Source organism: Macaca thibetana, chromosome 1, assembly GCF_024542745.1.
Source record: "Macaca thibetana thibetana isolate TM-01 chromosome 1, ASM2454274v1, whole genome shotgun sequence".
Classification (NCBI taxonomy): Eukaryota; Metazoa; Chordata; class Mammalia; order Primates; family Cercopithecidae; genus Macaca; species Macaca thibetana.
The window spans coordinates 11,599,875-11,627,081 of NC_065578.1; the positions used below are offsets into that span (position 1 = coordinate 11,599,875).

General features: G+C 41.0%; 1 protein-coding gene and 1 pseudogene across 6 annotated transcripts in view; one reads left to right on the top strand and one right to left on the bottom strand.

Annotated features, from left to right (window-relative positions):
* Positions 1 to 27,207, top strand: part of VPS13D (vacuolar protein sorting 13 homolog D) — a 282,995-nt gene that overhangs the window by 173,116 nt on the left and 82,672 nt on the right. For 5 of the 6 annotated variants that reach the window (XM_050787581.1, XM_050787591.1, XM_050787600.1 and 2 more), the window contains 5 exons: positions 162 to 311; positions 1,595 to 1,691; positions 3,900 to 4,048; positions 15,090 to 15,224; positions 16,655 to 16,822. In XM_050787581.1, the coding sequence (XP_050643538.1) occupies positions 162 to 311; positions 1,595 to 1,691; positions 3,900 to 4,048; positions 15,090 to 15,224; positions 16,655 to 16,822 (699 nt within the window). Of the gene's footprint in view, positions 1 to 161; positions 312 to 1,594; positions 1,692 to 3,899; positions 4,049 to 15,089; positions 15,225 to 16,654; positions 16,823 to 17,384; positions 17,429 to 27,207 lie in introns of all 6 variants that reach the window. The other variant, XM_050787619.1, reaches the window with a different exon arrangement.
* On the bottom strand, positions 9,189 to 9,301 carry LOC126944315 (uncharacterized; annotated as a pseudogene).

The window sequence follows — 27,207 nt, forward strand, 5'->3', positions numbered from 1 at the left end:
CTAACTTTTTATGACTGCCCTTTTGTGAGCTGCTGTTGAGATCGAGTGAAATAATAAGGGTACTTTCTGAGCAACCTGTGCATTATGACGCCCCACTCAAGTGTAAAAATGAAAACTGAGCTACTGTTTGTTTTTGCTTTGCTACCTTTCCATGGTCATAGGTGGACAATCAGCTCATTGGTACCACGCAGCCCTTCATGCTCTATGTGACTCCCCTGAGCAATGAGAATGAGGTCATTGAGACCGGCCCAGCCGTGCAAGTCAACGCAGTGAAGTTCCCCAGTAAGAGTGCACTGACCAACATCTACAAGGTGGGCTGGTGGAGGAGGCTGGTGGGTTGATGCCATGGTGGAAAGTTGATTTGTTCTCTCACAGCCAAGTCTCAGAGCAGCAGTGCCGGATGCTGATGGGAATAGCTCTGCAGGGTTAAGCCATGTGTGACATAATAGATTGTTTGGAGGAATTGACAGGAACTCCTCCTTCTGGCCCTTTGTATTCTCAGTTGTGTTTTCAGTGACCTTGCAGGTGATAGTTTGATAGTACTGAGTCCATATAGGCCAGAGTCCATATTCATCAGAGTGAAGTCACTGTAGGAAAGCATCTTCTAGATAGGTCAAGACCAGGCATGATCCACATCTGTTATTACAAACAGAATAACCCCAGCTGGGCTCACTGGCTCTCGCCTGTAATCTCAGCACTTTGGGAGGCTAAGGCGAGTGGGTCTCTTGAGCCCAGGATTTTGAGACCAGCTTGGGAAACATGGTGAAACCCCATTTCTATAAAAAATACAAAAATTAGCTGGACCTGGTGGCAAGCACCTGTAGTCCCAGCTGCTTAGCAGGCAGAGGTCCTGAGCCTGGGAGTTTGAGGCTACAGTGGGCCACAATCATGCCACTGCACTCCAGCCTAGGTGACAGCGTGAGATGTGTGTCTGCATGTGTGTGCCCACATGCGTGCACGCGGGCACAGTCGCGCACACACACACACAAAGAATAACCCTGAAATATTGGGAAAGGGCTATGATGGGTCTGACCTTGAGACAGACGTGCTGCTACCTAAGTTACCACACTGTTTGCCAAAAGCAGCAGATAGTTACAAATGATAAACTTTCTTTCTTGGAGGGGTCTCCACGCACAAGCTAGCTGTTCCAGCAGCAAACTCTGGAAAAGTGGGAGCCGACCAGCGGTTGCTTCCCATATTTCTGGTCCTTTATCACCAGTGCTCATGGGATCAAGCCTGCCTGTAGCCCTTGGATCCACAAGCCCAGCCATGAAGCTCCTTAAATTAGCTGCCATCCATCTGAGCACACACCATAAAGTTCATCCACCACAGTGCATCTGAGGCTGGAAGCCTGACTAATGAGGCCCAGATTTTCTGGGAACCAAACAATAGAATGGCAAATCATCTATTAAACATCTTTTGGAGTTTTTAATCATAACAATATATAGAGAGATAAGCCAGAAATAATTTGGCGTTATAGTTGTAAAGCCACATGATTAATGAAAGCATACCATGTCATTGAGGCCTTCTTAATAGCACAGATGAATGTCCCTTCTGGTGTTCACACTTTAAATCAAAATTTCTTTATCTCTAGCATCTGATGGTCACAGCTCAGAGATTCACAGTGCAAATTGAGGAGAAACTGCTCCTTAAGCTGCTAAGTTTCTTTGGCTACGATCAAGCAGAATCAGGTAATGTGGAACGTTCTATGTCTGTGTCTGGGAATCGGTCCAAAGATGGTATTTTTTGAGTCTGTTTGTAAAAATAGGTAGTCCCTTGGTGTCTGATAGGCTCCCTTTCCACATCTCAGCCTGAGCTAGGAAGCTAAGGCTTGTGTTTCAGCTGTGCTTTTTCAAAGTATTACTTGTTGTCTGAGTTATCTTTGTGAACTAAAGGAGCCATTCAGAGGGTCTTCTGGAAGCCTGGAGTATCCGGTGGTACACCTTTGGGAAGCAGTATACTCTTCCTCTTTGCTTTGCATTTTTTTTATTCATCTGCTCTAGGATGACAAAAATGATGTTAGTCATTTAGCAAACCACTTTGTTTCCTAACCTTTGTTTATTAAACAGACTCCAGGCCAAGGATCAGAAATCCTTTTGGCAGTTCCTTTGGTTTAGTTGAGAAAATAAAATTGGCTAGCCTCAATTCGTTAACTTTTGACATCCAAACCAAACCCTTGTGCTTTTCTGTAATTACGAAGGTTTCTACTTATTTACTCTCTTCTTTGTAGAAGCGAGTAAGATAAGCTATTGAAAAACCCAGGTTTCCAGCAGTACTACAGAAATAATTGAGCTGTTGCTTCTTTTAGATTCCTCATCATGGCCTTTCCTCCTGCTTCTAGATGGGCTTTTCAGGGCTGTGTATACAGCTTCGAAAAAAGTCAATAATACTCAGTCTTTTGAAGCCTAAACTAAATATTGAGCCTGAAGAAATGATAAGAAAGAGGCTTTTATGTTTATCTGCCCATGTTGGCTAGAGAAAAAAAATCACTGGGAATGTGTGTACACATGTACATACATACACACAATGCAAGAAAAATATTTTTGTTCTTTTTATCCCAGATTTAGAATTTAAGCTTTAAGAGTATTTGGGATCAAGAGCAAGATCCTGTCTGTTTAATGCTGTGTTTTCCACTTTGGGTTGGAACGCCAGTGTTTATTTGTATTCAGACAGCCACTTGGGAGCCTGCCTGCCAGGTATCCATTCTGTTTTGGTACCTTCCTGGGAAGTTTTACTTTAAATTTGATTCGACATGCTTTTCTTGTAAATTTTCTTATAAGTTGCTGTAATAAATTTCTCCTCAAGCATGGATTTAGATTTTTGCAAAATCCTTTAGCTGGGGTGGGAGCTGACTAAGAGGTTGCTTCCCATATTTTTGGTATGTTGTCACCAGTGCTGATGGGATGGGACAGAGGCAGCATGCAGCCCTCAGATCCACAAGCCCAGTCCTGCTGCTCCTTAAAGTACCTGCCATCCTGTCTGTAGCTGTTTCTGCTTCCTTAGCATAAATAGGCAGGTCTCTGTTGCAGTATCATTTTTCTGTAAGTAGGACTGATAATAGCTTACAACATAAATGTGTTTGATAAGTAGGTATGTGCAAGCTCTCTGGCTTTATTTCCAAGGCACTTGAAGCCAAGGCAAAGTATGCTGCCCAGTTGGGTGTGCATACAGCATCAAGTGCAAAGATCACATTGCCGTGTTGTAGCCCATGCTACTCCTTTTATTTCATGGGATGGCAAGTAAAAAAAATCTGCCTTGACACAAGTATACATATGTAACAAACCTGCACGTTGTGCACATGTACCCTAGAACTTAAAGTATAATAATAAAATATATATATATATTTAAAAAATCTGCCTTGATTGTCCTATTTAAATGAATATCCACCATTTGGGAGACAGGTTGCTGCTTGTAGTGATGTTACATCTTTACAGCCCGCAACCTGATTCTTTTTCAGGCATTATGTTTCACGCAGATTCATGAATTGGTGATACTCATTTTGATTCACTTACACTGCACTCCAAGACCTTATTTGGATATGATCCTAGGAAAATAAATTTAGATAATCTGGGTCATTGATAATAACACTGCTAACAAATACACCTGTGGCCTTTTGACTTTTCCATCTGGATGATTTTTTCCAAAGATGACATCTGTTGGATGGTATAGAGTCACAAGTTAACATGCTAGTCTTCTTTTTTGATAAACAACACAAAACAGATCTACTCTCACAAAGAATGGCATCAGAATACTATACACATCACTGTACCCTCGCAAACTAATTTGAGAGTGATAGATGGTTTCCTTCTTTTGATTATTTTTTTCAATGTGAATACAAGGGTTTGGATCATGAGACTAAGAAATTCTTTTTTGTTTTTTAAATTCTGCCTTTGTACCAGAGGTGGAAAAATATGATGAAAACCTCCATGAAAAGACAGCTGAGCAAGGTGGAACACCGATTCGATACTACTTTGAAAATCTCAAAATCAGCATTCCTCAGATCAAGCTAAGTGTGTTCACCTCCAACAAGCTCCCATTGGATCTTAAGGTGAGCTGCTATTTGGGTAAATTTTTGTAGATGATTTTTCCTTGGAAAACTATGAGTGTGTTTGCTGTTTGTTGTTTGTTTGTTGTTGTTGTGTGTGTGTGTATTTGTCCCCCATCATCATTGATAGCAGACATTTTATTTTTACAGATTTCCTTTTTCAGAAGGTTTATTGACTCACGTGTATTTGTCTTAAAAAAAAAAATTAAATATGACATTGCCAGAGATCAAGGAGTAGCTCAAGAGATTCACAGATAATTCTGTAAAACCCATTTGCTCTCTGTTTAGCTCCTGGCTTACCTCAGTGGGATACCTTTTTCCTAAAGTTGGGTCCAAGATCAAGAGAAAAAGCAAAGTCAAAACAACATCTTCCTTTTGTGCCCGAGGCCTGCTCACCTTCCTACTTCTCTCTTCCTAAGTATCCATCTCTTTTTGAATGAGTGTCTACCGCCTTTAAAGTAGACTCAGCCCACTTACCCACTGGGATGTGGCCGCCTCTACCACCACATCGGGATGAAACCCTTAGACCATCTTGATGACTACTTACTAGACACAGCCTGAACACCATCTTCATTTTCGGCAATAAAGTATATCTTCATTAAGGAAGAAAGCTGGGATTAAAATCCAAGCCTGTCTGATTCTAAAGTCTATTTTTTTTTTTTTCACTATACTGTGCTTCCCCATAGAACATAAGGAACTAGAGAATTTTAGACCTGTGAGTCCTCAATGATGTACTTGCTTGGTAGACAGGGAAATAGAAGGTCAAAGTGTTTTGTTAGTCAAGCCTGTGTGGCTAGGCAGTGATAAGAGCAGAAGTGGATCCAGGGGCGTTAGAAAGTCTTTCCTTAGTTTGAGTCAAAGTCGGCCCACCTGCAGCTTGGACCCATTGGTTCTGGTTTTTCACTCTGTTGCACTTAAAGATGATACTCAAGACCTCCATCTTCCTACTAACCGCCAGTCCAGGACTCTTCCCACTGCTCCATGCTGCCTCCTCTAAGATGCTACAAGATAGTCATCTTGCTGCGCAGGAACAGCTAGAGATATGAGCAGATAAGGAGGAAGTTTAGGGTCCTAACTTAGATGCCCACAGGGGCTGTGCTGGCAATGGCAGCGAGTGGAGCCGCACACCGGGGCAGTGTCATGTCTGCCCGACCAGGAGAGCCCGCTCCATCTGAAGGGGCTGCCACAACCCACTCCAGCCGCGTGCTGTCATGGAGGAATGTGAACCCCGTGTTGCCAGATCTTCAGATTTTTAAAGAGAAGCCGGAAATCTGGATTTTTATGTGGAATCTCCTGGTTTTTAAACATTGGCAACCAATTCAAGTTTTTTGGTTTTTTTTAAACCTAGTGAGCCTAACAAAACACACGTGTGGGCCTCATGTGGCCGTGTCTGCCAACTCACAGCTTCTAAAATCGACACACAGGTAATGAGACAGTAGTCTGGTCAACATCAGATCACATTTGGGTAAGGGTAGGGCAACGGTGACTGCGCTGGGGTGGCGAACTGGGGCCGAGCCGCTGGCAGTGCTGGTGGGGACCTGGAGCAGGAATGGCTCTTGCAGCCATCTCCGGAAGAGTGCAGCGTGCCCTTCACTCACTGCCCTGTCTGCTTCATGCGCTTTAATTTCATGTTTCCCAGGAGATTAAAGATAGTTAGCATGGGAGTGAGGGGAAAACCATGGGAAAACCACTATCTTGCTAATATCCACAAGTATCCACTTGACTTGTGTGACCTTTGGAATGGGTTTGTTTGATAAAGTATATATTCACCCAGAGCACTTGGCACTTGCCCAGCAAACCAATGTGAAGCATTTCCTGAGGGTTGAGGACTTCTTGTTTTTAAAATCATCTTACTAAGAAGCACAGACACCTAACTATTCCCTTCAAGTTGCTCCCAGCAGAAAACTCCCCAGACTGAGAAAAGCAGTCTGATATTCTGCAGTCGAGGTAGCCCCAGCCACCCAGTTATATGGGAGTGATGGTTGTGTGTGCGCTCGGCATACAGTCAACGAAATCATTTCAGTTGAATGTTTCATCTGGCACTGAATTGAAGGAACATTTTCAGGGCATTTTTCAAATCATTGTTAAACAATTACACGGAGCAGCCATTTGATGAGGTGTGTGGGGGGCACGCCGAGTGTAGTAAGTTAGTGTTTCCAGCAGGGTGCGGGGAATTGGGACTAACGAGTTAATTCTCAGCTTGTGGGAGTCACATTTTACTGTGTCTTGAGTCTCCTAGTGGAGTCTGGGACTCATAAAATAATGTCATTTATTCAAAGAGTTTTCTAACAGGGTAATATGCCTTTATTAGTAGCTCTTAGAAAGGGTACTGTGCTCTTTTAGATGAATATATAATGGCTAAAAGTATGTGCTTAGAAAATGGAGTTCTGTCCCTGAACAGGAGTCACAAGAGCCTGACTAAAAGGTAAACCACATCTTTGGTATTGAAGGAATAATTATCTTGATTCTCCTGACTCCAGGCCAGAAGTGAGACTGTCAGAAATCTCAGAGGGAAGTCTTCAGGTTTACACTGAGGGTACCTTGTTGCCAGATATAGTGTCTGTTCAAAAGGACTGAAAGCAGTTTCACATCTGCTATCTCAATTGGATTCCTTACTCTGCGATGGAAGAATGGGGAGATAATAGTCCCATTTCACAAATGCAGAGACCAAAGCACAGCATTCCTCCCTGACTCCCCATTCTCTCCATTCTCCCAAGTTTGCGTGTTAGAAAGTGGCAGAGTGGTATTGAAAATGCCAGGTAGTTTATACGTGTTTTTGGCTTTTTTTAAAGATCAAAAGAGGCCAGGAGCCTTTAAAAGATTTCACGAGGTGGCCTACAGCAGTCCTTTTTCCATTTAGAGCATTGGGGTATTACAAAAGAAGGGCTTTAATTGAGCAATCTAGTTTGGAAGAAAACCCACATTTTAATGGTCAGAGTGAGAGGGTGGGGGTTGGGGGAGTTTCGAACAAAGACACTATTTAAAAAGCCTAAAACTGTCTTCTCAAAGGCTTGAAATAATTTGTTGGGAAACTTCAGACCCTTTACTTTTTTCCTCCCCTCCCTAAATAAAAACCAGATTTGTTAAAAGGAAAAAAGATCCAGTATTGTTAATTGTATTTCAGAAAGTGCCAGAGAGGGAAATATCCCTGTAGTTTTAAACATTGTCCCAAGAGGGAAATAGGCAAATACTCTGCTTCACATAAACAGTCTCTATGTACCATAAATAAACCTTTAAAGAATGAATTCCAGACAGTTTTGTTTAGTGCAGGATAAACTAAGAAAGGAAAGGACATGGCCGAGGGAATAGCTTGGGATCTGAGACCTTATGGTATATAGACAGGTATTTCTTCTTTCAACTCTATGAAGTTTCTGGAAGACTTCAGCAGTTTTCGTGTGGGGAGGTAGAAATAGACAGTTTCCTATTTTTATTAGGAGCTTATGAACACAGGATTGCCTTCTCCAAATTCCATTTTATAACAGGAAACTGTCTGCTGCTTGAGTAAATAAGCATCAACTTTGTATACTACTGTATTTGATTAGTCGTTTAGTTACTACAAGAATAAGCCCTGTTTGGCTCGTTCCCTCATCTCATCGACTTTGACTGACCAGATCAACCTGAAGGTGGCAGAATAATTCATACCATTGGGCTGTATCTCAGCTTTTTCAAATGTGGAGTCCCAAAAGCAGTAAATGACTCGGTAAGGATAACTTTTACTTAAGGGCCAGAATGTGTCCTTGATTAAGACCAAGCACCTTAGTCATTCAGAAAGGTAATAGTGAAGAAAGGTAATGATGAAGGTTTTGACATTTCAGTAGAGGTTTCAAAGTCTTTGCTACTTTATGTGGTTCTTTAATATTTGGTTGCAAGGACGAAGTTGGGGTATAAAAGCTTTTTACCTTAAGCCTTTGTTTTGATCTCATTTTCTCTTCTCTGAGAATAAGGTAATGCTCAAAGTAGTATTGGCAAAACAGTGCTGAACTGATTGTCGGTACCCTGTTTTCCCAGCATGTTTATTTTATGGCTCTAAGCAAAGTAGTTGAGCTTACTGAACCTCAGTTTCTCTGCCAGTGAAATAAGGAAAATAAGGCCTGCTCACGTACTTTATCATCACTCACCATGAGGTGGGGTGAGGCATGGGTGAATGAACAGCAGAACGTTTTTCAGGAAAAATAGTATCCTCCATTCTGGCTTTCATGCTTTTTACCTAATAGGTAGTTGCTATTGTGAAAATGTACATATTCAAGTCTAAGATCAAATAGCTAGCCATATGACTTTAGGCCATCCACTTAACATTTCTTGTTTTGTTTATACCAAAGAGAGAGAGAGAGAGTTAGGTTGAATTAACTTGATGTTGGACTTTTTTGGGGGGTGGGGGAGACAGAGTCTCACTCTGTCACTCAGGCTGAAGTGCAGTGGCACGATCACAGCTCACTGCAGCCTTAACCTCCTGGGCTCAGGTGATCCTCTCACCTCAGCATCCCAGGTAGCTGGGACTATAGGTGCATGCCACCACGCCTGGCTAATTTTTGTATTTTTTGTGGGGACAGAGTTTTACCATGTTGCCCATGCTGGGCTCAAACTCCTGGGCTCGAGTTATCTGCCCACCTCAGCCTCCCAAAGTGCTGGGAAAACAGGCATGAGCCACTGGGTCCACCTCAACTTGAGGTTGCTATTAATCTCTAAGATATTCTGAAATGACTTAGCAGGAGGTTATCAGTGACTCCCCGAGGCACCAAATCCAGTGACCTTTCTCTCTAGCCTTATCTTTGCAGCATCCTCTGCCATTTTGACATTGCTGACTTCCCTGTTGTTGACATCTGTCCTTTCTGGTTCTCCTCTTGCTCTGTTGCTTCTCTGCCTATTTCTGTTTTCTTTTCTTCTATATCTTCTTTTCCTGATCTGTATGTTAAGGGTCCAGATTTTTCTCTGTGAACTGCCTGGTTATGTCACTTGTCTATATTTCTGCCAGGCCTTTTATCTCTTCTAATTTTAGAAGCTCTTTCTAAAAGTATGTCTTTGATGAAAGTTGTAAGTATTTTTTCTTCAGCTTTTTGTCTTTTTACTTTGCTTTTGGGGTGGGTGTGTGTGTGTGTGTGTGTGTGTGTGTTTAATTATACAAGAGGTGTTTATTTTTATATTGTCAGATGTATTAGTCTTTTGCTGTTTTGAATCTATTTTTTTTTTAAACTCTGCATATTCAGAGAAACTTCTCTAGTAACAAACTGTGGAAATGATCCCTGAAAGTATAGTCTTGAATCTGAATTTTGAGTCACAAAAAAGTTTTCCCTCCTCTCTGGTTTTAAAAAATTTCACCCTTTCTTCCATTATATGATTTAATTTCAATTAAACATATTCTTGTTCCAAAATAATTTGAGGCAGTCTCAGAAGACACGTGCAAAAAGATTAAAATATAAGTAAGAAAACAGAATAGAAATGTCATTAAGTTGCACATGAAATTTTAATATATAATAGATTTTAATTCAGTGGGGAGTATATAGACTTTTCAATAATGCTATTAGACTCAATCACAATAGAAAAAATATAAAATTAGATTTATTCTTGACACTTTTTATAAGGATAAATTCCAAGTGAATCAGAGATTTACTGGTAATATTAGCATGAAAAAGTGTTTTTATATTCAGTAAGGAAGAGTATTTGGCACGCCTTGTAAACACCTTGAAATGTCAGTCATTTTAAATAAAGATATAATCAGAAAATAGACCCATATCCAGAGGTTGTTAACCAGCTTATAATAAGCAGACCCATGCCAGCTGAGAACTTCAAGAAAAGACAGATAGTGGGGGCGGGGATGGGGAGTGTCCATGTGAAGCCATTGGAAAGCTACCAAAACAGCCAGGACTTGAGAGTTCAAGATTTATGAGAGGAGAGAAACCCAGTAAGGTGAGCCCAACATTTATTTTGCTTTTATTCCTGAGACTTTTTCTGATTTGTAAGCAGTGTGGGGAGAAAGGTGAAGAAGCCAAGCAGAAAGCAGCTGCCAACAGGCAGAGAATGCAAGTAAAGCTTTTGGCAGTCTCGTGGGGCTAGCAAAGCAAAACTTAGACTTCATTGCTGCTAAGAGAGCTGGTAATGGAGGGGCTAATATCTTACAGAGAAGAGACAGGCAGACAACAAACCCCAATAATCTGAGGTACTTTCTTTATTGAGATATTTGCTGATTTCTAAGTGACACAGTCTTTTCAGCAGTTTTGTGGTACTAGGGAGATTAAAAGTGGAGGAATGGCATTGGTTTTCATTGAGACTGCTAAAGGACTACACCAGGCCTCATAAGGACTGAAATACACCAGAACTTAGATAAAGACTGAAACACAGCCTTGAGGAACCCCAAACCCTGGTTGATTTAGGCATTATGCTTCTTACTCTAACTGCCTACCAGAAGCTAAAAACTCATCCAAAGTCTCTGTAAGTTTTCATACAAAATGTTGCATTCAGTCACAAATTACCAGGCCAAGATGAGATGAGACCAAGAGAAAAAACAAACACTAGAAACAGAACCATAGATAAACTGGATGTTGGTATTTTTAGACAGAAAATTTAAAATAATTATGAATGTATCTAAGAAGTTTACCAGAAAACGGTAATTTTTTTAAAAAAAAAGTTATCAAATAATAAGGGAAAATTATAGATAAGCACTTTTTCATGAATATAGAGGAAAAAAATCTGAACAAAATATTAGTAAATCAAAAACAGAAATATGTAAGAAGGCTAATATAACCAAATTGGTTTTATTCGTGGAATGCACATTCAGTTTCACATTTGCAGATAAATTTGGTAATTTACCACGTCAACAAGATAAAATAGAATATGATTACTTAAAAATGCATAAAAGTCATTTGACAAACTTTAACATCCATCTACAATAAAAATTCAGCAAGCCAAAAACAGAAGATAACTGCTTTAATCTGTTTAGGTCTATCTATTAAAAAGCTACAACAAACATCATACTAATTGGTGATAGAGTAAAAGTTTTTTCTTGAGATAAAGGAAAGTTACCCATTATCACCACTTCTTTCACCGTTACACGGGAGTTCAGCCAGTGAAGTAAGTCAAGGATGATCTTTTTGAAAAAGAAATAAAAGGTATAGGAGCTGGAAAGGAAAATAAAAACTTTGTTATTTGTAGAAAGCATGATCGTTTACTAGAAAATCTAAAAGTATTTTCAGATAAGTTACTAAAATAAGTAAATTTTGTAAGGTCACTAGAGACAGTATAGAAAACAGTTGTATTTCTACATGTCAGCAATGATTACAGAGAAAAGAAAAATTCGGAGGATATTAAAAAAACAGGTCTGGGTGTGGTGGCTCACACCTGTAATCCCAGCACTTTGAGAGGCCTAGGTGGGAGGATCACTTGAGCCCAGGAGTTCAGAACCAGCCTGGGCAACACAAGGAGACCCTGTCTCTACAAAAATGGAAGTTTGGGAGGAAGGGAGGGAGGGAGGGAAGGAGGGAGGGATTGAGAGAAGGGGGAGGAGGAGAGAGAGAGATGAGAGGGAAGAGGAGGGAGGGAGGGAGAGAAAGAAAACATTAAATACTGTATCATTAACTATTATTGTGTAACAGATGACTCCAAAATGTAGTGGTTTAAAACAATCACCGTCTTGTTTGTTTACAATTCTGTGGGTTAATAATTTGGGCTAGACCTAGCTGGGTGTGTCTTCTGCTGGTCTCACCTGTGGTTATTCATATGGCTGCAGTCACCTGGCAGTTAACCGAGATGTAATGGTATGAGATGACCTCAGTTCCATGTCCAGCGGGTTGGTGCTGGCTGTCAGCAGAACCCCTTTCCACATGGTCTCCCATCTTAAAGGAAGCTACTCCCAGCTTCTTCACATGGTGGAAGCATCAAACAGGCAGCGCAGAAGCTCCAAGCTGTCTTGAGGCCTAGGCTCAAAGGTCACACATTATTATGTCTCTTGCTTCCTGTTGGCTGCAGCAAATCACAAGGCTAGTGAAGATTTGGGGGAGGGAACATAGACTTCACTGCTTGACAGAAGATGCAAAGAATATGTGGTCCTTTTAAATCTACCACAGGTATCTAAGAATAAATCCAAAAAAAGACGTGTAAGACCTCTACACAGAAAACAATTAAACATTATTGTGAAAAATTAAAGACCTACATAAATGAAAGGACATACCATGTCAATAAGTTGGAAGATTCAGTAAAGCTGTCATTGCTCCTCAAACTGATCTGTAGATTCAGTACAGTCCTGATGAAAATTCCAGCAGTTTTTTTGGAGGCAAATTGACAAGCTGATTCTAAAATTTCTCTGCAGTTGAAAAGTGCAAAGAGCAGCTAAGGTAATCCTGGAGAAAAAATACAAAGTTGGTGAGAGCTTACGCTATTCGATTTCAGAAATTATTACAAGACTACAGTAATTAAGACAGTGTGGCATTAGTAGAAAGCAGCAGAGCAAAGTGAAACAGAAGAAATGAATCCAGAAATGGATGTGTAATACCATCACGTGACTTACGACAACGTTTATACCGTACTGCAGTAGTGAAACGAATGATCTTTTCAATAAATATTACTTAGTTCAATATTTATGAGGAAAAAATGAATCTTGGCCATGCCCTCCATACATAAAAATAAATTCTACACCATACATAAAAATAAATTCTAGGTGGAGTATAGATTTAAGTGTGAAGAGTAAAACAATAACACTTCTATAAGTAAACATGGGAATATCTTTATGACGTTGGAGTAGACAATAATTTCTTAACCAGGACACAGAAAGGTCTTACCATATAAGAAAAGATTGATAAGGTAGAGTTCCTTAAAATTAAGACTGTCTGATCATTAAAAGACACCATTTAAAGACTAATAAGACAAGTCACGGAATGGAATAAGATATTTGCAACACATCTGTTCAACAGAGGACTTGGTATAGGGAATATATAAGAACTCCTACAAAGCAGTAAGAAATAAAAAACAGGAACTCACTTCAAAAATGAGCAAAAGACTTCAATAAGCACTTCACAAAAAGATATCCAAATGGCATATGCATATTAAAAGTTGCTTAATCTCACTTCTCAACAGAAAAAAGAGACTACACTGAGGTACTATTACACACCCATCAGTTTATCTGTCAAAACTATACTGAGATACCATTACACACCATTCAGATTTTCTGGGTTTTTTTGGTCATTGTTTATTTTAAGTGACAGGGTCAGCCACAGTAATCCCAGCACTTTGGGAGGCTGAGATGGGTGGATCAGTTGAGCAACAGAGCAAGACCCTGTCTCTTAAAAAAAAAAAAAAATAGCTGGATGTGGTAGTATGCACCTGTAGGGGGAGGCTGAGGCAGGAAGATCACTTGAGCCCAGGAGGTTCAGGCTGCAGTGAGTCAAGATCCCGCCACTGTACTCCAGGCTGGCCAACAGAGACTCTGTTTTCTGTTTTTGAGAAGGAAAGAAAGAGTGAGGCAGGGTCTTACTTTGTCACCTAGGCTAAGTACAGTGGCATGATCTCAGCTTAGTGTGGCCTTGACCTTCAAAGTCCAAGCGATCCTCCTCCCCCAGCCTCCTGAATGGCTGAGACTGCAGGCGCATGCCACCATGCTCGGTTAATTTTTAAGCTTTTTGCAGAGCCAAGGTCTTACTTCATCACCCAGACTGGTCTTGAACGCCTGGCTGGCCTCAAGCGATCCTCCCACCTCAGCCTCCCAAAGTGCTGGGATTACAGGCATGAGCCACCACTCCTGGCCAGTATATCTTTTTTCTAAAAAAAGCTATCTATACCAAGTGTTGATGAGGGTGTAGAATAACAAGAGATCTTGTAGACTGCTGAATGGAGCATACACTGGTTTGACCACTTTGGAAAACTGTTTGGCAGAATGTATTAAGATTGTACATGTACATTCTTTATGACCCAGTTCTACTCCCAGGTATATGTCCAAGAAAAATGCATAAATGTGCCCCAAAAGACATATCTAGGCAGGGAACAGTGGCTCACACCTGTAATCACAGCACTTTGGGATGCCACAGCAGGTGGATTGCTTGAGCCTAGGTGTTCGAGATCAGCCTGGGCAACATGGTGAAAACCCTTCTCTACAAAATATACAAAAATTAGCTGGGCATGGTAGTTTGCACCTGTAGCCTCACCTGCTAAGGAGGCTGAGGTGGGAGGATCGCATGAGCCCAGGAGGTCAAGGCTGCAGTGAACTGTGATTGTGCCGCTGCATTCCAGCCTGGGCAACAGAGCGAGACCCTGTTACCTAGTCTGCCATAGACATGTCTAACGTTGTTTATAGCAGCATTATTCATAATAGCAAAAAGTCTGAAACAACCCAACTTTTCAACTTTTCATCAACAATGGTGATTAAATGCATTGTTTTATTCGTGCAATGGAGTATTATATGGCAATGGACGTTAACAAACTACAGCTATATGCAACAATCTAGGAAACTCCCATATGTAATGTTGTCTATGAGAAGCCACCCACAACGAAGTGCATACTGATGATTCCATTTATATGCAGTTTAAAGCAGAAGAACTTACCTGTGGTGATAGATGTCATCACCGTGGTTGTCTTTGGGGCAGAAGGAGGGAGGAGGGAGTGGGAGCATTGTCATGGTGGGTGGGCTGCTTCCAAGATGGCGATAACAGTCTGCTTTCTGATCTGGTGGTGGTCACATTATTGTGTTCACTTTGGGAAAAATCGTTTGGGTTTTGAACTATACATTTGATTAGTGTACTTCTCTGTGTGTGTGGTATACATCAGTCAAAAAGTAAAACACGACAAACACTCAGATACAAAACAGACCAAAAGGAATTTTGACACAAACTAATAGTGTTTATTTCTGTGTGATGTATGTGACTTGAGTGATATATGTCTGTCTATATATGTATTTTTCCCTAGTATTTTACTTTTATAGTTATAGGGAAAATCCTTAAACATCAAAACCTGACCCTCATTCGAAAGTTAACATGACTTGTAGCTTTAATGGAATCTAGAATTATAGTATCCCAGAAGGCCATCATATGACTTAAGTATGTCATTTCCTTTCTTCCCTAATTAGGCCCTAAAAAGCACCTTGGGATTTCCTTTGATACGGTTTGAAGATGCTGTGATTAATCTAGATCCATTCACTCGGGTACATCCCTATGAGACCAAGGAGTTCATCATCAATGATGTCCTCAAACATTTCCAGGAGGTAAGACTTGGAGAAGTACTCATTGGCTGGAGCATAAGCAGAATGTTTGTTTTAGTTGTTTGGGAATTTTGGTTACTAAGACATTACTATTGAGAACCCAGTTAAACATTTCAACTCTGTTGTGTTACGGGTAGGTCACTTCCCAAGAAGCCCATATATGTCATGAAAATCCTGAGACAGTACATTTGACCTATGAGCTGTTAGTTTCATCCCTCAGAGCTACTCTGAGGGGTTTCTGCTAAATTAGTCACGACTCTTAATGGTTTAATTGATGCTTTAATAATAACAAAATAATGTTTTTGTTTCCCAGGCATGGGCCTTCTCTCAGCAGCTACACTTATGTTTTTAGAGTCTGTGGGATCCTGCACTTGGGTTGAACTTGAAATTTTTAAAATCACATTGGACATTTTCCATTTTGTATTTATTATCCAGACTGCAAAGATCAAAAAGTAAAAGCAAGGCATATTCTTCGATGAATAGATAGGTCAAGATCATATCAAATTTAGTAGCTTTCAAAGTTAAAATATATTTTATTCTCACTTCCTTTTTCTCCATTCCCCCTTTCCTTTTTTGATTTTCCTAATTGGTGATATTTCTACCTAACTAAGGAAAGTGTTACAGCAGATATCACTGGAACCTGGGATCAGGCAATTGGAAGTATAGAAAGAGTGGAGGGGGCCGGTCATGGCGGCTCACACCTATAATCCTAGTACTTGGTGGGAGGCCAAGGCAGGAGGATCACTTGAGCTCAGGAGTTCAAGACCAGCCTAGGCAACATATTGAGACCCCGTCTCTACAAAATATAGGAAAAAAAAGATTAGCCGGTTGTAGAGGTGCTTGCCAGTAGTCCCAGCCACTCGGGAGGCTGAGGTAGGAGGACTGCTTGAGCCCAGGAGGTCAAGGCTGCAGTGAGCCATGGTGGTGCCACCTCACCTCAGCCTGAGTGAGACCGTGCTTCAAAGAAAGAAACAGTGGAGGTTGCTTGATAAGTCTGTCCATGCCTTCTTCAGGGCCCCCACCCACACCACAGCTTATGAGAGGAACTGCAAATCTACCTCTCTTCCTCACTTTCCTTTTATAATTCTCCCTGCTGGTGATTACTTCTCTGTTTGTAGGCATGATGAAAAGGAGAGTATGATGTGTATAGTAGCAAATACTCATAAGAATGCTTCCTGTTTCATAGCTATTTTTAGTCTTCTAAGTGGCTTTGAAGAGTATGTGTATTGGGATATGTGTACTGGGAGAAGCTTAGGTGGTGCTCCTGAAAGGACAGGAGATTATTTTGCAGTTCATGAAGATTAAAAGCTAATTACTGATAGTGATGAGAATGGAGGACAAAATAGATTTCTCACCTTTTCGCCTGGGACACTGGTATCTGCAAATGTAAGTAGATGCTGACTGGACTTTTCTCTTCCTGTTCCATTTGCCAGGAACTCCTCAGCCAGGCAGCTCGAATCCTGGGATCAGTGGATTTTCTCGGCAATCCTATGGGGCTTTTGAATGATGTCTCTGAAGGGGTTACTGGACTGATAAAGTATGGAAATGTTGGGGGCCTCATCAGAAACGTTACACACGGAGTATCAAACTCTGCTGCCAAGGTAAGGAAATAGAGGTGAAATTCCATTATAATTAACCTCATGAGTCCCCTACAGTACTACAATTTCTTTTGTAGTTAATAGGCTGTGAGAAGTTATATTCATGGCTTTTGCTTCATTGCCCACATGCCTTGCCTTTTCCTCACCGCCCATCACCTGCCACCAGGTGCACTGAGTCCACCTCTAAAATACCTCTTCCTCCTTCCTCTCCATTGCCACTGCCTTAGTCCAGGCATTGCGTATCTCTTACCTAGGTCACTGCAATAGCCCCTAACGCCCTGGACCTTTCATGATGACCCCTACACCTTTCATTGTGCCACCAGAATGAATTCACTGAATCATGCCATTCTCCTGCCTAAGATCTACCAGTTATTACCCATAGTTTACAGGGAAAGTCCAAACTGAAGTACAGCCTTCTGTAATGACACAACCTTTTAAGCCGCCTGAATGCAGCAGCAGACGGACAGTGATGTCATTCTCCAGTATCTTGCAGCTATTGACTGGTTTGTTCACTGACATCTTAATTTGTGGACATTTTCTTAGTTCACTCTGTATTTTCTGGCAGGAGCTGATTATATGCGAAGCTGGAAAAGGTGAAGCGAGTTGAAGGTAGTTGCTATTTGACATACAGGCCTCTAAAGAACTCTGCTTTTTTGCTCTTCCTTTCATCTCAACACACTTTTCTTGTTGAGACTGGCTTTTTCATGAATGAACTCATTTGGAGGAAACACCTGTGCTCTCTGCTTATTTACTGTGGAGAGAGCATTTTTGTAGTGAGATCATAGGTGTACTTGTGCCATGGGCTGATAGGACATGAAAAGTAGCTTTACCAAAGAGATCTTTGTGGCGCTGAATAGAAATTTATCTTGAAGAGCAGGTAAGAGAGTAGAGTTGAATGGCATTTCTATGTGGTATGGTATTCTTGTTAATAATGTGTGAAAGCTGAGAATTTATCCTTTTTTTCCCCAACTATTTTCTAGGGATGATAGATTGGTCAGATCAGTTCAGTAGGATTATCGAACCAGACCCAAGGGTACTGTTTGGCTTGTGGTTCAAAATAAGCCACAGTCTTTTCTTCCTTCCTTCCTTCCTCCCTCCCTCCCTCCCTCCCTTCCTTCCTTCCTTCCTTCCTTCCTTCCTTCCTTCCTTCCTTCCTTCCTTCCTTCCTTCCTTCCTTTCTTCCTTTCTTCCTTTCTTTCTTTTTCGAGACAGAGTCTCGGTCTGTCGTCCAGGCTGGAGTGCAATGGTGCAATCTTTGCTCACTACAACCTCGGCCTCCTGAGTTCAAGCAATTCTCCTGCCTCAGTCTCCCAAGTAGCTGGGATTACAGGCGCCTGCCACCACACCCAGTTGATTTTTTGTATTTTTTAGTAGAGATGGAGTTTTGCCGTTTGACCAGGCTGGTCTTGAACTCCTGATCTCAAGTGATCCACTGACCTCGGCCTCCCAAAGTGCTGGAATTACAGGTGTGAACCACCATGCCTGGACGGCAACCGTCTTTTAGAGAGACCTTCCCACTCATGGTTTGAAAGCAGTGAGATTCAGGTTCAAAGTCTGAACTAGTGTGTACTTTTCTGCCTTGAATCCTTTCTCACACTCCTGTGGCCCCTTACCCCTCACGCATCATAAACCCTCATAGTGGTAACACAGATTCCTCACTCTTCTTGCTTTAGCTCTTGGACTTGATATAAATGAATGAATTTAAATATTTAGTTGTAAATGCCCAGTTAACATATTTTATTAAATTTTATTAACTTTATTGAATTCTAATTGACATAAGAAAGTCTTCTTGGTTTTATAATTTGTTTGTTTTTGTGCCCTGGGCTTTACTATAATTTAAAAAATGAAAATGCTTATGGTTTAACAATAGGACTTCCTCACTGTGGAATAGAAATGCACCTACTTTACAGGTTTATTGTGAGAACAGAATAAGGTATGACGTTACAAAAATTTTGAAAAATACAGAATGAAGAAGATAAATAGGTCATTACTTTGACTGTAATATTTGCATTGAGACTTGAGCCGCAGGAAGCCATTAGTGCTCTTGAAATGAAATCTATTATGAACTACAGAGAAGGAGGGTCGGGGCACTGAGAGTAGGAGAGTCAAACCCCATCAGGACCAGTCTGACTCTTAGGAACCTCCATAGTTCACTGGGTTAAGAATGAAGAAGCTGTTCACGTGCCTGTGACATCTCAACAGGAGAGACCTCCTAGGAGTTTCTCCAGAGTCTCCTGGCAACATCCTAGTGAAAGGATTGGCCCTTTCTTTATTCTCCTTGGTTTGTGGAAGTCTCGTTTGTTTCCTGGTTTTTCTGTTTTCCCTGAAAAACTGTTTTTGAAGCTTGAGGGTCAGCATGAGATTATAACTTAGGCAGAAAGAAAGGGCAGTGTCCTCCCTACCCCCGTCCTCACTCTGGATCTATATGAAGGCCTGGGGGAAGTGACAATACATTTTATTGGATATCATGCTTTATATGTTGCTGGATTTATATAAGGGTGTTGCTTTCCAGGGAATGAGTCCCCTTGAATGGGAACCTCCCTTCCCATAGGGTTGGGCTCCTTCATATACTTGTCTTGCCTTTAATAAGCTACTAGTATGGGAGCCACAGGCTGCACCTGAGGGGATTGCTATGTAATTTACAGGCATGCATTGTGTATTAGTCCATTCTTGCACTGCTCTAAAGAAACATCTGAGACTGGGTAATTTATAAGAAAAGAAGTTTAATTGACTCATGTTTGTGCAGGCTGTACAGGAGGCATGATGCCAGCATCTGCTTCTGGTGAGGTCTCAGGAAGCTTCCAATCATGGTGGAAGGTGAAGCAGGAGCAGGTGTCTCATGGTGGGAGTGGGAGCAAGGGAGAGAAGGGGGAGGTGCTACATACTTTTAAACAACCAGATCTCATGAGAACTCGCTCACTATCATGAACACCAAGGGGATGGTACTAATCCATTCATAAGACATCCGCCTTTGTAATCCAGATACCTTCCACCAGGTCCCAGCACCAACACTGGGGATTATAATTCAGCACGAGATTTGAGTGACAAACACCATATTGTATCGCGTTGCTTAACATCAGGGATACATTTTGAGAATCATTTCACTGGGTGATTTCATCGTTGTGCGAACATCGTAGAGTATACTTACATAAACCTAGGTGGAATACAGCCTATTCCATGCCTTGGCTATCTGGATAGCCTATTGCTCCTACGCTACAAAACTGTACAGCATGTTAAAGATAACTAAACCTAGAAAAGGCACAGTAAAAGATAATGGTATTATCTTATGGGTGGATCGTCATATATGCTGTCCTTAGTTGACCAAAATGTTATTTGGCACATGACTGTGTTTTGATACCAGCAATCTTAGGTGTGTTTACAGAGAAGTAAAAACTAGTTATATCTCTTAAGATGAGAAAGCACATAAACACAAAATTACCACTTCTCATAGGAAATGGTAGCTCTAAATGGGTCTATCAGTTGAATACCCATTCAGGTCATCTATGATTCTGCACATATGTGGTTGGACTAAAGATACGCATTTTCTTAAAAGTTGTTTTAGGGGAATGTTTTGTTTGTTTTTCTGTGTACACCAGAGGAGTTTGAGGAATTACAAATGACCACAACAATCAACTGTTGGCCTGTGGCGATTATTCCTTTAAAGAGTGCCTGAGTTCCAGTGGTTCAAAAAGGGCCAGAGGGGACAGAATGGCACCTCACTGAGCCCCTGCCAGCGCACTGCACTTCACTGCAAAGACCAGAGGGCTTTAGCCTGGTTGAATGGGCTTTGAGTGTGTGGAGAAGCTCATAAACCTCTTAAATTAATTGTAAATACTGTATAAGGGTGCATTTTTCTGGGGTGACGGTCCACCATTTCTTTTGTATCCTCAGGGAGAGATTCACGCCTCCAAAGATTGTAAGCCATTATTGTAGACATAGGCTTGTACTCTGAGGGGAGCATGGGGCTGGTAGTCAGAATGCCAGTACTTTCATCGCATTTCTACCTTTAAATAATCTTTTCCTCTGTTAAGAGATTTGTTTTTAACATGTATGAAAAGATGATGGTAACTTCCTACCTCACACTGGCCTGAGGAGCAAAAGAGATGAAGTATATGAAACCCAGGGAGGAGTTAAAAGGGAATTCATTCTATCACATAAGAAGATAGTAGACCTGTAGGTTTTAGTCATCTATGGATAGATGCACAAATTTTAAATTTCAGGTCTATAGGGTATCCACTTGTGGAATTTATTTCTTTTTTCTCGCCCCAGAGCATTCCTACAAAAGGAATATCTCATTTCATCTTTGTTGTTTAATTTATTTAATATTGGCCTCAAGGAAATATAAGTAGGAAATAACCTATGCCCTTTTATCTCAGTTATTTCTCTTTGCCTATCTTTCTCATCTCCCAACCCTAGAAATCAGCATATGGATTCAAATCTAAGATTTAAGGCTTAGCCACCAAATTGTGAACATCTAACCCATGACTCCCCTGCCTGGGTCTTGGCAAGATGACTCTACCCCTAAGTGGAACTTCAAAGATCTGATCTCATTCCTGAGGCCATGGCAAGGCAATCGCTTCTGGAAGGACTTCTCTGAATGTGATTTGTTTAAGAAAACGACAGCATTTCATATTCCAAACCTGTATCAGAGGAGAAAGTTTCTTTCTGCTGCATGAGTTGCAAGAAGTATACTTTCTTCTAGTTGTGTGTCATGTGAATATCTACAAGACACTCATGTCTTTTAAAGGCAGAGAACTGGGAAGGCCCCCTATTGATTAAATTTCCTCTCTTATAGACTCTAGCTTCATTTGTACCTTCATTCTTGTGTGATATTTTCACATACATAGCTATCCTCAAAAAAATAAAGTACTTTTTAAACTAATAATATCTCAGATATTAACAATACGGCAAATGATTCCACTGTCTTTTATGCCCCTGTAAAACTGTGTTTGTTCTGCACAGCTATTATCTGGTCTTCCTAAGGGAAGAAAGCCGACAGCATACTTAATTTCTTCCAGCAAAGGAGAGAAGCACTTTCAGTCATCACTAATGAACCCTCTGCTCATTCTGTTCTACTTTCCATCCCCCTTTTTTTGAGACAGAGTCTCACTCTATCTTCCAGACTGGAGTGTAGTGGTGCAATCTCGGCTCACTGCACTCTCTGCCCTCTTGGGTAGCAAGTGATCCTCGCACCTCAGCCTCCAGAGTAGCTGAGATTACAAGCGTGTGCCACCACGCCCAACTAATTTGTGTTTTTAGTAGAGATGGAGTTTCACTATGTTGGCCAGGCTGGTCTTGAACTCCTGACCTCAAGTGATCTGCCCTCCTTGGCCTCCCAAAGTGCTGAGATTACACACGTGAGCCACTGTGCCCAGCCTCATTCCCCTCATTATGTCTTTATCAAGTCAATATAGGATGCTTTTGATGCTGGGTACCTTTTTGATCCCATGTTTGTTTTGATTCTGTGTTTATGAATACAAATATTTTTGTAATTTGTCATGTTCTTAACTGAAATTATTTTCATAGTGGTTATTTGCTGTTCATGTACATTAGAATTCATTGTTCATTGTTTGCTACATGTTAATTTTACTGATAACTTTTGTAGTTGTATGGTAGTTTTCTATTTTTCTCTTTTGCTTTGTGGTGTTTACTTCTGCCAGGCCCAAATTTCCCAGCTCACATTCTGCAGATCAAATTTTTGTCAAGGAGAAGTGAGTTTTCTGCCAGTTTTTAGTTAATGCATTTTATTCTATGTTGTTTTAGCCATTGTTTCATTGTCTTAAATCAGTTTTGTTTTTTATGAATTTGACAAAGATCTAATTTTTGAGATGATTTCTTGGCGCAAACAGCTTTAGTAGGAAAAGGTGTAGGAACAGGGTTGAAACCCTGTACTTCATTGTGGAATACATACTAATGTACAGACATTTGTGGAGCACCTTCTGTTGGTTAGGCTTGGTGAGAGACCCTTCGTATACATTGTCTTGTATGTGTTAAGCTCTGTTCTGCCAGTCAGGAAACTGGGAGTTAGAGAAGTTAAGTCTTCAAGGTCACACAGCTAGAGGTGAAAGGGGTGGATTTGAATCCAAGTCCAGCCAATTTTGAAGGTCTTTTTTTTTTTCTTACAGGATGTTTTTCCTTTGTGTTTGTAAGGCATTCTTCTAGGCACTGCAGAGAATATGAAACATTAATGACTGCTGACTTCCCAGCAGAAGCCTGTTATTTGACATCACTGTGTAACTGGTCAGGGCCACTATCATCGCATTCTTGGCACAAAGCAGGCCCTCGGGAAGTGCTGGTGCCCACCGTCATTCTGGTGTTAGGTTGTTTGTGGTTGTCACCATCTTTATAGGCAATAAGAACCTTGGCAAGTGCAACCATGGTTTTACTCATGTGATACCATTTGATCATCAGAATTACCTGGTCAGTAGCTGGATGGGCATTTTTAGCCCCATTATGTAAATGAAGAAACTGAGGCCCAGAGAGGTCAGGTGACTTTCCCAAGATCAGCCGAGACCTGGCTCTTCTGTACTGGCATCTCAGTTCCCATTTTTAATTAGACTTTTGAGATATCACTTAACTACAAGATTTATTCTAGACATGCCTCTATATGTTAAATAAACCAAAAAATAAAAAGCAAACCAAACAAAAATCTCTACCTAGTCTCACAATGATCTTTGATAACTTTTAGGAAAACTGTTTGAAGATAAATATAAGCAAGTTGAGACTGAGAAAACGAGAAATTCAGACTGTTCAGATAGTCCAGTAGAAAATCTAGCTAGGGGCCAGGCGCAGTGGCTCATGCCTGTAATCCTAGCACTTTGAGAGGCCGAGGTGGGCGGATCACAAGGTCAGGAGATCGAGACCATCCTGGCTAACTAGGTGAAACCCCGCCTCTACTAAAAATACAAAAAAATTAGCTGGGCGTGGTGGCGGGCGCCTGTAATCCCAGCTACTCAGGAGGCTGAGGCAGGAGAATAGCGTGAACCCAGGAGGCGGAGCTTGCAGTGAGCAGAGCAAGACTCCGTCTCAAAAAAAAAAAAAAAAGAAAATCTAGCTAGGACTTTAACATTTTGTTCCATTTCTTTGGTTTCTATTTGGGACAGCATTATGGAGGAGCTACTTCTCTTCGAAGCGAATCTTCCACCAGCCCTTTGTCCCAGGACACCAGATTTGGTGCCTAGCCATGATCCAGTGGAAACTGACTTTCCTGTCCCTGCACAGAGACTCTCAGCCAGCCCCTGCCATCAGCCAGCCTTCCATCATATATCCTGTGACCTTGTTAGGGGAAGAGAGGTCCATCTGCCTTTTGTTTAAGAAACAGCATTTTTTGTTGTTGTTTACTTTGCAGTCACTATATTTATAAGGCTCAAACAAAACTTAAGAGCAATGTTTATTCAAGGTGAAAGTTTTATCTTTGCACAAAAGAATGCCCTGAGTGAGTCCCTGCATGGATTCTGAAGGTGAAAAGGCAATTTATGACTTGTATCTGTTTTTGTCATTATGTATGACTGTTCCATTTTATAGTTGAGCTGATTATCCCCATAATAGCTTTTCCATGTACCTATAAGCAAGTAATAGGTGAATGCCTTCTCATAAGCAATGGGGTTTTAGTGTATTTAAGTTGGCACAAAACTTGAGGGTAAATGAAATTCACTTCAGACAGTGATCTTTCCCTTAGAGAATGTAGGGCTTTCTATTTTCAAAAAGACTTTGATCCTAAATAAGTCTCCCGAGGGATTTCTTTTCCAGCCAAGAGGAGGTACCTTCAAGTTCTTGTATGTAGGGAAATGACTCAAATTTTTGGCATCAGAATTTTTGTTTTATTTTCCTCTGATAATCTTGAGTACTAAAATGATTCCCTTAGTCTGAGCTCTTTTTGGTTAGAAGCAAATTTTAGATGCTGAATGACCCACCCTAACTTGGGCAACTCTCAACCATCTTGGGGGATCAGATAAAAGTATATTTGTGGGGGCTGGGGTGGATTGGTGTCATGAGAACCGCAAGTGACCAAAATTTACAGGCGGTCCCCATGTACCCCACTGAGCAGCCTCGCTCATGAAGGAGCCAGGTGGGCAGGGTTTAGCTTGTCCCCCTTTTCCACCCTGATCAGGCAGCTCAGTAGCCAGAAGTGGCAGAGCAGGGATTGATGTCCTGTTTTTGAAACAGAAAGAAAAAGTTCAAAACTTCTTCATTTCCTAATGGTAGTTCCGTTAAGAACAAGCTTCTTCAGATTTCTTTTTTTTTTTTTTAGGCCTGAACATGTCATATTTTGAGAGGAATTCACTTGATCTTCCAAAACTGGAGCTTGTGTGGTGGAAAAGTATGTTCAGTTGCTAAGTTGAAAAGACAGAAAATATCTGTGTCCCCCAAAAGTGGTGGTTTTCTACCCTAGTATAAACATGGTTTATAAAAGAATCATATGTTCAAGCTTTCTTAGGTTGGCTGGTGACCCTCAGCATTGTGGTTATGCATCCCTTTTCTATAATTCAGCATTCTTCATATCAGTCTTTGGCCTTTCTTGAAAAATTGTGACAAACTTTAAGTGATATAAAATTTTCAAGACACTCACTCTGTTTGGAAGGTTCTATTTTTTTAAAAAAGTTCTTTCTGTCTTATAATTGTTCTTTCTAAAAGCCTATCTCCATCTTGAAGAAAAGCTAAATCAAAGTTTATTCTTAGGAGAAAGAAGGAATGTCTTGGTCAATATCACACTTAAAAATCAGAAAGCAGGCCGGGCGTGGTGACTGACACCTGCAATCCCAGCACTTTGGAAGGCCGAGGCAGGTGGATCACCTGAGGTCAGGAATTTGAGACCAGCATGGCCAACATGGTGAAACCCCGCCTCTACTATAAATACAAAAATTAGCTGGGCACACATGCCTGTAATCCCAGCTATTCGGGAAGCTGAAACAGGAGAATTGCTTGAACTCAGGAGGCAGAGGTTGCAGTGAGCTGAGATCGTGCCACTGCACTCCAGCTTGGGCGACAGAACAACGCTGTTTCTGTCTCAAAAAAAAAAAAAAAAAAAAAAAAAAAAATCAGCAATGTAAAGAGTATAGCCTTCATTTATTAACTCCTGCATGTCAACTATGGGCCTAGGATCTTTCCCTATGCTCTCTCATGTAACTTTCACATATACCCAATAGGAAGGAAAGAAAGGAAGAGAGGGAGGGAGGGAAGGAGGGAGGATTAAGCCCATTTTACAGATGAGAAAAATTAGACTCAGACTTGTCAGGAACCTTGATTGAAATTTAATAATGACTCACTATTGGAGCTAGAAGTCTTCGAAAAAAATTAATTTGGGAGGCAGCCTCTATTTTTCCTCCATACAATGCAACTTCTCAGGTATAATCTTTTACCAAACTCTAAACATTGTAGAAGCAAAACCACAAGCGGTTGGAAACAACATTACTTAAAAGTAAAACTCAAGCAGTCTTCCATTCGTTCCCAACTTTAACACCTCTGTGTTGGGCCTTGAACTTTTCCAACTGTGATTTCTCAGCTTTCCGAATTAGTCTTTCCTATCTGGAAATCTCTAATCGAGTGTAAAAGGGTTGAAATGGGAGAAGAGGATTGGGAGATTTTTCTTCATTCAAATAGAAAATGTATGACTCAAAAGCATTTGAGTAAGCTGATGCAGATGATGTTCCTGATCCAAGATTTATTCAAATTTAAATCATGTGGGATGTGCAGTCCCCAGGCCTCCCCTCCTGCCTGGCCCAGGAAGCAGAGCAGAGCTTTGGACCACTTTGGTATGAGCTGATAGTGATCTTCAGATCACTTTCCTGATGACTGCCTTCCTCTAAATGCTATGTGTTAAGTTGCAATTTCTTTAAGCCGTTTCCTGAACTTCACTCTTTTAAGCATTTCTAAATAACTAGGATATCATTTTAAGATAAGAGTATTTAATTTTCAGGGCAGAGTACCCAGAATTAGGGAGAGTTGTGCATTCCCACTATCAATTCCAGGGATAAAATAAACTCATTGTCCCCAATAGTCCTTTTCTTTCCTTACCCTTTTCCCCTTAGTCTCTCCTGTAGCTTTTCAAATTGTGTAGATTTTTCGTCTCTCAGTTCTGCTAACAGATTGGCTTTCAGATGCTTAGTGATACCATTGCTTGAATTAAGAAGCCAGAGGGAGAATGTTGGGGATAGTGTCTTATTCCTGAGAGTTTTAAATTTAGTTCTGCAGCCAGGCGCGGTGGCTCACGCCTGTAATCCCAGCACCTTGGGAGGCTGAGGCGGGTGGATCATCTGAGATCAGGAGTTTGAGACCAGCCTGGCTGACATGGTGAAACCCCGTCTCTACTAAAAGTAAAAAAATTAGGGTGTGGTGATAGGCACCTATAATCCCAGCTACGCGGGAGGCTGAGGCAGGAGAATCGCTTG